Here is an 11,685-nt window from a genome sequence, read left to right as displayed (position 1 = left end):
CCATGCGACAAATGAACAAGGTAACACAAGAAACTCTGAGAGACCCTAGCCAAGCTCAAGAGAAGAAGCAAGAGGGGACTCCAAAGCCCACCACCACGACGCACCATGAGGACATCGAATCCTTGTCCGAAACCAACGACGAAGAAGAAGAGGTAAATAGACTCCAGTCAGAGAAAAGTAGACGAGAGTGGAGAGAAAGGAAGTCAGAATTCCGCTGTGCCGGGTGCGGAGGGGACCACCCACGTTCCGAGTGCCGTTTCCTCGATGCTGTTTGCAGGCATTGTGAAAGGTGGGGACACATAGCTAGGGTCTACCAAACCAGAAATAACTATAGCCCTAGACAAAGAGGAAGTACCCCCAAGAGCGAGAGAGAGGCAGACAGGGAGCCATTGGAGCCGAGAAAGCAGAAACAAGCGGTTCAGCGAAGCCAATAGAAGAGAAGAAACACACCAGACAATAATTATTGGACACTCCAGCGCAACCGATGCGAGAAAAGTGCAGGTACAAGTCACCATAGAAGGTCAGCCCTGTGAGATGGAGGTGGATTCCGGTTCGTACCTATCCATGATATCATGGAACACCCTAAAGAGCCTATTACCGGATGTGGAAAGGAAGGAACTAGAAAGACAAAAACTCACACTCAAAGACTACCAAGGGAACAGAATCCCCATAGTCGGACTCGGACATTTCCAAGTCAACTTCAATAAACACAAGAAAGTCCTTCCACTGACCATAGTAGACCATTAGGAATCGGGATGATCGGGATCAACAACATCACTGAGACGGACTGGGAAGAGAACCTGATGAGAGAATTCCAGGACATCTTCAATGGAGAACTGGGCAAGAACCAAGGGTCCCCTATCTTGTTTAATTTGAATCCTAATATAGCCCCCATTAGGTTAAAGGCGAGGCGAGTCCCTTTCGCGCTAAAACCAAAAATCGATGAACAATTAGATAAACTTATCGCACAGGGGGTATTAGAACCAATTGACCACACAAGGTGGGAAACCCCAATTGTGACCCCTATTAAGCCAGATGGGTCCGTGCGGATCTGCGGAGACTAAAAGGCCATCCTCAACCATGCATTACAACAAAGCGCGTAACCCATTCCGGTGGTACAACACTTATTACATTTGTTGGGGGGGAGGAAAGATTTTCGCGAAACTCGACCTGGCACAAGCTTAGCAACAATTGCCAGTTGACCCTGAAACAGCGGAAGCCCAAACAATCGTGACCCACAGGGTGGCATTCAAATGTAAAAGACTACAATTTGGAGTTCGCGTGGCCCCAGGGGTATTCCAAAGTTTGACGGAGCGTTTATTGCAAGGAATCAAAGGGGTGGTACCATATTTTGATGATGTATTGGTAACAGCCAGGGACAAAAAACAACTGGAAAGCCGCCTGAGGGAAGTTTTACAAAAATTTAAAGAGGCGAGACTCAAAGTGAAAAGAAAGAAGTGCCAACTAGCCACAGATAAAGTTGAATTCCTGGGATACCTTATAGATAAAGAAGGAATCCACCCCACTGAAAAGAAAATCAGAGCAATCAAAGAAGCTCCCAGACCCGAGAATAAAACAGACTTACAAACCTTTTTGGGACTTATTAACTTTTGCAATGTCTTTTTGCCACAGAAGGCAACAGGAATTTTTCACTGATTAAAGACCATAAGCCGCTCTTAGGAATACTCGCAGGGAACAAGGCCACCCCCAACATATTGTCACCACGAATGAGGAGATGGTCCGAGTTCCTCGCCGCATACAGCTACAATTTAATCCACCGGCCAGGGAAGGACATAACACACGCTGACGCCCTGAGCCGTTCCCCCCACCTGAATTAGAAGATGATCCGGCACCAACCACATCAACCCCTGCAAATCGAGACATTGGAAAACCTACCCATAACCGCAACAGACATCGCAAAAGAAACTGCAAGAGACAAAAAACTGGTGCGGATTTTAAAATGGGTAGGTAAAGGGTGGCCAGAAACCGAAAATGATGAGACTTTTAAACCATTCCGGAACAGACAAACAGAACTCTCGATTTTAAAAGGATGTATACTATGGGGGGATCGAGTAATCATACCGGACATACTGAGGGAACAAATACTGTATATATTGCATGAAGGACACCCAGGTATTGTAAGAATGAAGTCCCTGGCCAGGAGTTACGTATGGTGGCCAGGGATGGATAAGGACATTGGGAGATGGGTGGAAATGTGCACACAATGCCAACAATCCAGACCTACACCCCCTTCTGCACCTGTACTCGACTGGGAAACACCGAGGGGCCCATGGTCGAGGATACACATAGATTTCACAGGACCAACGAAAGGACACACATTTTTGATAGTAGTAGATGCTTACTCCAATTGGCTGGAGGTAAGCGTCATGCACTCCACCACGACAGAAGCCGTAATCAGACAGCTGAGGAAACTGTTGACAACACATGGGTTACCGGATCTAGTGGTATCAGACAACGGGCCGCAATTCACAGTGCTGACATTTGAAAGGTTCCTCGCCGAACAGGGAATAAGGCATGCCCTAACAGCGCCGGGTCGGCCAGGTACAAACGGATGGGCGGAACACATGGTTCAGTATACTAAAGAGACACTAGATAAACTAGGCACGGGAGACATCCAGGAAAAAATCTATAAATTACTAACTATACAGCACATCACACCAAACACCACAACTAATAAAAGCCCAGCAGAACTATTGATGGGCAGAAAATTAAGGTCGCACCTAGATAGATTACACCCCACATACAGCCATGAAAAGCCAACAGACTCCTCCAGTAAGTACCGTACATTTGAAACAGGGGACCTGGTCTATGCAAAAAAACCTCACGGGGGACCCACTATGGATACCAGCTAAAATAACCCAGATAACAGGACCCCGGTCATACAGAGTACAGACAGAGGACGGAAAAAAATGGAGGAGACACATAGACCAACTGAGATCAAGAACACTATTAAGAAATACTAACAACCCAAGGATCAAAGGAGAAGAACTCACACACACACAAGAACCACATCAAACATTAAACAATAAGAATAACCAAACCAGATATGGGGGAGACCCCTCAAACACAAATGAGAGGGGAGGGGGAGACCCTCCACAAACATGAGAAATAACGAAACAAACTCTAACAACAACTCACCAACACAAACACGAGAAATAATGAAACAAACCCTAACAACAACTCACCAACCAACACCACCAGTAGCCCCGTTAAGAAATCGCAATCACCTACCTGAAGATGACTTCGGAAGAAGGGAGCAGGCAGCGGAAAGTCAACATGAAGCCACTCCTGGAGGGAGCAGCCGAGCCGACTCAACCAGCCCGGGTAGACCAGGCGGGAGCGGCATAGCTGACTCCACCTTCCAGGAGGTTCCACGGAGAAGGACGGGAGAAACAGCGAACCCGTCCGAACAGCCCGAAGACAACACCGCAACTGAATTGCGCAGGTCCAGTAGGAACCATAAGAGCCCCGCCTACTTACGTGACTACGTAACGTAGGTTGGACTGAACCACATGGGGAGGGGTGTTGTATATTGGAATTTTGAATAGTACAATGTGATTGGCCCATAAGATGGTGGGAAATTCAAAGAGCCGTCATTGGCCGCGAGCAGCCGCTATAAAAGAGGCTGCCGCAGCTCTGTGGCAGAGCAGTTCCAGAGAGACTAATAAAAAGAGCTGAAGTCTAACTGGTCTCGTGTCGTCTCTTTCCCACAACTTAACAGTGGAGGAGGCTGTAGGAGGGCAACAACCCAGCATCAGGACTGCTACTTCCACCTTTGTGCAAGGAGGGACAGGAGCACTGCCAGAGCCCTGCAAAATGACCTCCAGCGGGCCACAATGTGCATGTGGCTGCTCAAATGGTCAGAAACAGCCTCCATGAGGGTGGTATGAGGGCCCGACGTCCACAGGTGGGGGTTGTGCTTACAGCCCAACACCATGCAGGATGTTTGGCATTTGTCAGAGAACACCAAGATTGGCAAATTTGCCACTGGCGCCGTGCTCTTCACAGATGAAAGCAGGTTCACACTGAACACATGTGACAGACGTGACAGGGTCTGGAGACGCTGTGGAGAACGTTCTGCTGCCTTCAACATCCTCCAGCATGACCAGTTTGGCAGTGGGTGGAGTGGCATTTCTTTAGGGGGCCACACAGCCCTCCATGTACTCGCCAGAGGTAGCCTGACTGCCATTAGGTACCAAGATGAGATCCTCAGACCCCTTGTGACAGTTGGCCCTGGGTTTCTCCGAATGCATGACAATGCTAGACCTCATGTGGCTGGAGTGTGTCAGCAGTTCCTGCAAGACAAAGGCATTGATGCTATGGACTTTTCCCCAGACCTGAATCCAATTGAGCACATCTGGGACATCATGTCTCGTTCCATCCACCAACGTCACGTTGCACCACAGACTGTCCAGGAGTTGGGTGATGCTTTAGTCCAGATGTGGGAGGAGATCCCTCAGGAGACCATCCACCACCTCATCAGGAGCATGCCCAGGCATTGTAGGGAGGTCATAAGGCACGTGGAGGCCACACACACTACTGAGCCTCATTTTGACTTGTTTTAAGGACATTACATCAAAGTTGGATCCGCCTGTAGTGTTTTTTTCCACTTTAATTTTGAGTGTAACTCCAAATCCAGACCTCCATGGGTTGCTAAATTTGATTTCCATTGATAATTTTTGTGTGATTTTGTTGTCAGCACATTCAACTATGTAATGAACAAAATATTTAATAAGAATATTTCATTCATTCAGATCTAGGATGTCTTATTTTTGTGTTCCCTTTATTTTTTGAGCAGTGTATTTGTTTCTTTTCCTATTGGCTACTGATTGCTAGCTTTTGTGTGTTTGTGTGTACACAACGCACACATTTATATTTGAAAGATTTTTCATTTTAATGAAGACAACTAAGTGGGAAGTAAACTGAGCTAACAAGTGTGTATGTGTGAAATGAAAATCCTTTCTCTTCTATTATTTTAAGCTTAGATCTGTACAATACCAAATTTGCCACTTCAAAGCTGCTTGGGGATAATAAAGGAAATAAGGGAAAATTGGAGCCATGTGTTTAAAAGTTTAGTTCTGGGGAAAGGAGGAAATGCTAGCTTATCAAATTCAGAAAAAATGTGGAAAGAAAAAGCATCTCCCCATTCAAGAATAGGTGCTGATCTTTTAAATATTTTAACAATTCTCCCAGAAACCCTAGAATTTATGCAGATCACTGAAATGATCAGTGTTTGGGAAAGGTACCCTGCAATTTACACATATGGTGTTATATAATCAGCATCCTTCTGTCAAATGGTATATGCTTTACCTGTCAGCCTTCCAAGCAATTACCCCATTTCAAAACAGAACTTTGAAGCAGATTCTGAAAGAACAGTTTTTATTTAGAAGACATCATCTTGGCATTAACTGGTGGAAAGCCAACTCTGAAATTTCCCGGGCTTTCCATCTCAATAAAACCAAGTTTCACTTTCCCCAAAAACAATAAATCACATGGTCCAATCTGGCACCGGCTGGTTACCTGGCAACTCTTTCCTTCGCCTCCAGCTAGCTGACAGCTGGAATGCCCTTGACCCAGGAATGAACTAGTTTGTTTTAGTTACATGCCCTCCTTCAGCTCCAAGCTTTTGACAATCCTGAAGCCACGTGAAAAAACCCCTATTAGGAAACTACAGAACAGGAAAGAGGGAGGAAAAAAACCCACAGCCGGACTAGCTTCAAGGCTGACATTATCTCTGATAGTCAACATATACTATTCCTGGTTCAGTCTGCTTTTCATACAGCATCCTTATTTTGGATCTACTCAGAAGAAAAAGGTTTTAAAAAAGTAAAAAAAAGAAACATAAAATTTCCATCTATACTTCTTCCATCTACAGTCTTTATCAGTACTCAAATATGAATGTGCACAAAACAGTGCAGTTTGCTATTCTGACCTTTGGTGAAAATTTAGAGTTGCTAAAACCTTAAAGCAGCTTCAGTGGTATTTGGCTCATGCATTGAAGAAACACTCATTTGCTCTTAAAAATTATCTCGAAGTGTTTTCTGCTTTTCCCACAATCTGTTCTTTTATGTATTTTCTCTCTAAATCTATATTCTTTTTTAAAAATGAAATATGGCAGTTCTTATTTTTCTTTGCTGGGATATGCTTTTAGCATTCTTTTTGTCTCCCATCTTCACACTGCCTAGCAATCTCCAAAAGTTCAATAACCTAAAAGATAGTTTTTCCCGGAATGCCTTGCTTTCACTGAATAAAATGTAATTTGTCTTTACAAAGGGAAATCTTTCAAAAGATGTGTAATTTGGCAGGTATGGTTCAGTAAGCACTTACAGCAGGAATTACATCCAAATGTTATCTAATGGTAGAAGAAAAATATGCTGACATTAAAACTGATTCATGCAAAAGTATTCTTCATGATAGTTAAATAACTATTTTTCATGTAAGAGAATCTAAATCTAGATTCCTTGTATAAATGGCTTTGTAAAATGTGGTAACTTCTAATTTGAAATAGCTTCAGAACACTGTAAAAATCCTAAATAATTTAAGTAACAAATACTAACCTCTAAAATAGCCTTCCCTGTCCTGATAGCAGCAGTTAGGCTGTGACTTCCCAAGCAGCATCAGGACATTTGATTTAGAACAGCGTTCTAAATAGTGAAAGAACAGCAGTGATATTCAATCCATAAAGCCATTTACTACAGTATTTCCTTTTATACCAGTATCCTATTTCCACTATCTCTGAAGCAACAAACCTTCTAATGAAAATTCCCCCAGTGACTGATGTTCACAGGCACCTGTTATTGAACAGAGAGCTCAGTAACTAATAATGTTCACAGTAGCTGCTAATAATGTTCACAGTCTAGGACAGTCTAGAGCAGGGGTGTCAAACTCAAGGTCCGTGGGCCTGCAGGATATTTAGATCTGGCCTGCGGAGCCACCCTGGAAGCAGCAAAGGCCTGTGGTGCCTCTGCCAGCGAAAATGGAGCTCGGGAGGGCCACACACTGGGCTCTGTTTTCACTGGCAGAGGACTAGAAAAACAAACTAAAAACAAATAAAAAGAGAAATGCATTTGAGTATCCAAGAAGGGACAGGAAAGGAGAAAAGGAAAGAGAAAAGAAAAAGAAAAAGAAGGAAAGATGGGAAGAGAGCAAGGAAGAAAACAGAAGGAAGGAGAAGGAAGAATAAAAGAGAATGAAGAAGGAAGGAGGAAGGGAGGGAAGGAAGGAAAGAAAGAAGATTATAATGAGAGGGAGGGACTAATAGCGGAACTCCTGTCTTAGCACTTGGCCACCACCGGTGCCCCCAACACGAGTGACGTCAAGCTGGCGATGCCCACCCCAGCCATACCCAACCCAGCTCCCCAAGGTCAAACACAACCCTGATGCAGCTCTCAATGAAATTGAGTTTGACACTCCAGGTCTAGGGTAATACTCTTTCACTTACACTACTGGAACCAATTTTGATCACCATACTACAAAAAAGATGTTGAGACTTTGGAAAAAGTTCAGAACTAAGACAATTAAAGGCCTGGAGACTAAACCAAATGAAGAACGGCTTAAGCAGGGGGCTGGACTAGAAGACCTCCAAAGTCCCTTTCAGCTTCTATTCTATTCTCATCAGATTTTAATATTAAGTAGTATTTTCATTGCTCTAAATTATTGTGTAATTTTAAAAAAACAGCTGCTTTTCTCATACCATATTTTAACACAACTTATTTTCTATTTTTATTTATTTTTTGTTTCAATATTTACTTAGTAATATTGGCATTTTTTCTGCCCATTTTCCATGGTTTTTTTAAATGTTTCACTAGTTTGAAAACTGGTTCTTTCATTGAAAGATCAAGTATCATCCAAAAATTGGATATCATCTTGATTTCTAGATTTTTGCAAATTGAATATTTACCTGCATGAAAACAAGATTAATTAAAATCAGAAAATTAGCATCCATTTTCATCCAGAATTTGTGTTTTTCATGCAAATAGTATTACATATTTGTAAATATTGATTACAAATTAAAATGAAATGTAAATTTAAAGGCCAAGGAAATTTTAAATGAAATCAGATATTAGCTGATATTAACTTTGCCAAAATCTTAACTATTCAAATTTATTATTGGTTGCTGAAAGCGAAGTGTGTCTGAGAGTTGAAGCCAAAGGGAAGGAAAAGTAGGAACTGTTGCCATCACCACTGCTTTTTCTGGTGCTCTCTGCTCTTTGCCCCTATGTGCACACTCACCTCATATCTCGATACAACCAACATTTTTCTAAATATACATCTCAGAGTACTTTTAACTCAAGCAAGATATGAATTCATGTTCTTGAGAAGTTGCCAGAAAATAATGCAAAACAACCTTTTTGTAAATCAAATAATATTCAACTTCAAAAAGAAAGTTAACTTGCATGCAACCTGATGCTGTAAATCGTTAGAAATAACTGTTGTTTTATTATATGATGTTTATTTTAACAAATATAATTCAGATTACAGTCTTACAGCTGAATCTTTAAAACATTTCTACTGAAATCTCATAAAGTCAAATGAAATCTTTAGCATATCATCCAGCTGCTTGTTTTACCCCACAGAGAAAATATGTTATAAAATAATGCCATTCCATGAAAATAATTAAACTAAATTACAAGGTTTAATTTCTTTACAATATAATGTAAATTTGTCACAGTTTATTCGCTGAATTTGGCTGTCTTCCATTACCTAACACTGTTGATGAAGGAATACATAGTTTTCATAGAGGACCTTGAATATTATAATGTAATTAAATAGGAATATATCTCATTCTACATATTTTAAGAATATCTAGGGCAAAACCAAATTGCTCTTTCAGTTTTTCCTCTTGAGAGTCCAAACTCCTAATTCAACTATTGCAGTTCCAAAGCACACTTGTCATATTCAAAAAGGTTCATGTTAACATTATGGTGCAAATCAGAAGACAAGCAAATATATCTGCACACTTCTCTCCATAATTTTCTCCGATTTGACTGGGAAGCAATTAGAAAAAAAATGATTATTCTGAACAATTTCAGAATAATGTGCAGGAACTTGCTATAATTACACAATGTGTGACTATTTTTTAATTTATCCAGGTTGAACCCTACTTTTCCAAATTTAGAATTAATATTCTGAATTAGCAGAATCTTACTGAATGTACATTTAGTTGGCAGTTGTCTCACAGAGGTTTTTAACAAATGGGGTAGAGGGTGTTAGGCTAACTATACTTATTATAAATTACATACCACCATGGGTTCTGCATACAACGTACACTCTATCTGCAACCTATTAATGGTAGAATTCTTGTTACTATAAAAAGGAGATAAAACAGATTACATCAGAAATTAGACAACCTTATCCTTGTAGCATCCCCTAGATATGCGGCAACTGTTGAATTCTTTGCCATATTAAGTTGGAGAAGGCAGCTTTATCAATCTTTTCAAAGATTTGACTTACCAAATCAGAAGAATAAAAGAATGACTATTCATCATTCCACAATGTGTTTTATATTGAATGTTAAGGGTAAAGAGAGCCCCAACGCTCTGCTTCTTCCTCTATTTGATTTGTACTTGCAAAATCACTTTGATAGAAAAATACCATGCAAAGTCTGGACATTTCAGCAAAGAAAATCTATATTAATATTTGAACATATTTATATAAGAAATCACACAGTATCCCTAATAACCAACAACACACACACACACAATTATAAAATTCAGATCCATCAAATACTATGTTAGCAAATTTAAGTACTGCCAAAAAGTTTCTTTTTAGTAAATTTACATTTGCAAAGACAAATTGGATTTGTATACAAATAACTTATAACTACTGCAAAATGCACTGGACTTCTGTGTGCGTTGCTACTAAAATATTGACTTAAAAGAGTTTCTTTTTAATATATAAAGCAAATACACAGCTTTTGGTCATTTCATTAGATATGAATTTGAGCACATTATAAATATACCTATAAACTAACTAGAAGCAGGTATAAATTAACGAGAAGCAGGTATAGGTTCTTCAATCCAGTTTGAAGATTTCTACCTAATTCCAGCCTTCTACATCCAACATCAAGAAGATGGCTTTAACATAATAATTTACAAAATAGATTCCTTTTAAATTACAAAAAATAATTAATTTATAGCAAGATTCTCAATCCGGAGCCCCTCAACTATATGACTCAGGTGACATCGAACCAGATACGGGAGGAAGGCGGTCATTTCGATGCAGTTGTTCCAGATGTCGAGGTGGGGGCACTCCTCCGCTGCTCCATGCCGTTAGGCAAAAAGCCGGCGATGATGGGCACCGGCCAAATGAGGGCGGCCACGCTCCACACGATGATGACCAGAGTCATGAAACAGGCCACCAGGGTGGACTCGATGGGCTTGCGATTCATCCTCCAGCCTGGATCTCCCTTGAGATCCTCCAAGCTGAAATCCAGACAGCAGAAGTGGAGCCGTTCCCCTTGCTGCCAAGGCTGTCCGTGGTCCGGAGTGGACCAGGAGTAGAGTGCAGCCGAAGGAGGAGACGACGACGCTGGTTTGGAGGCGCCCGGGCGAAGGCGGCCGACGCGCCTACCTCGAGCCCAGCTGCAGCCCACGCATAGGCGGAGGTCCTGCTGTATGCCGCCAGGTGCTAGCCCAAGATGCTCGATGAGCAGTGGCGGCCCAACGCGATGAAAGGAGGCCGAGAAAAAGGCTCGCCCGCCGGGACCACTGGTGGAGTAGAGCACGAGGTCACACTGGAAGCCCAACGGGCTCCAGCGCACCAGCAATGAACTCAGCATCTGTCTCTGCACGCTTATGTTGCACGCCGGCTCCTCGCGGGGCTGCTGCTCCTGCTGGGGCGCGGGTCGGGGAGACTCAGGTGAAAGAGTAGCTACAGCCGCCGCCGCCTTGGTGGCCTCTCCTCCCCCTTCCTCAAAGTCTGTCGGAAACGTGCCCCCATCCTCAAAGGACTTGGGGGAGGAAGAGGAGTTGAGAGGCGGCAAAGTGAGTCTTGTCCGTTCTTTTCGTCCAGACTCTGAAGAAGCCGAGGGAGAGCAGCCTCGGGAGGGAAAGGATGGAACGAAAATGGCCAACAGTGCCGGGAGAAAGGGCAGCAACATGGCATGGGCTTAGAGGAATGCCCGAGGAGGGAAACGAGGTTGCATGGGTCTGCTGCGGCGACGGCTGTAGGTTTCCATTAAGGAAGCGCTAACGAGGCTGGCCGCCAGAAAAGGAAGCAGCGGAGAGGTGGTGGAGGCGAGGCGGACGCCGTCGAGAGATGAGGCGAGTGTGCGCGTGGAGGGGGGAGCGGAGAGCTGCAAAAACAGCAGAGGCAGCGGCAACAGTAACAGTTCCCACTTTTCCTTCCTTTTGGCTTAAACTATCAGCCGGGCGGGGCGGGGCGGGGGCGGGCCCGCCCCGCCCACTTCGCTCTCAGCAACCAATGGGCAACTCCTCGGAATCTCTAATTCCGCTGGATCACCATCCAGGTTGCAGTTCACTCCCTCGCTTAAGTCGCCGCCCAGGATTCCCTACCGTTAGGAAGGAGTTCCCCTGATTTCGTCATTGTAGGATCTGCCTTCACTCCCCCCACCCCAAACTGAAGCGTCTGGCGCGGGGTTTCTTCCCGGGAAGACAAACCTTATCCCTTGCTTCATCTTTCATGCGTGGGACATCCTCTCTG

General features: G+C 43.2%; 1 protein-coding gene across 1 annotated transcript; it reads right to left on the bottom strand.

The window, feature by feature from the left end:
- Positions 1–8,476: 8,476 nt before the first annotated feature.
- Positions 8,477–11,302, bottom strand: TMEM158 (transmembrane protein 158). Its single transcript, XM_026678483.2, has one exon. It carries the CDS (start codon positions 11,120–11,122, stop codon positions 10,232–10,234), a length of 891 nt encoding a protein of 296 aa, XP_026534268.1. The 5' UTR covers positions 11,123–11,302; the 3' UTR covers positions 8,477–10,231.
- Positions 11,303–11,685: the final 383 nt, after the last annotated feature.

This window comes from Notechis scutatus, chromosome Z (assembly GCF_049901735.1).
Source record: "Notechis scutatus isolate UNSWTSFEM ecotype Mainland chromosome Z, rNotScu1.2, whole genome shotgun sequence".
Classification (NCBI taxonomy): Eukaryota; Metazoa; Chordata; class Lepidosauria; order Squamata; family Elapidae; genus Notechis; species Notechis scutatus.
This window is presented reverse-complemented; position numbering and strand designations above follow the sequence as displayed.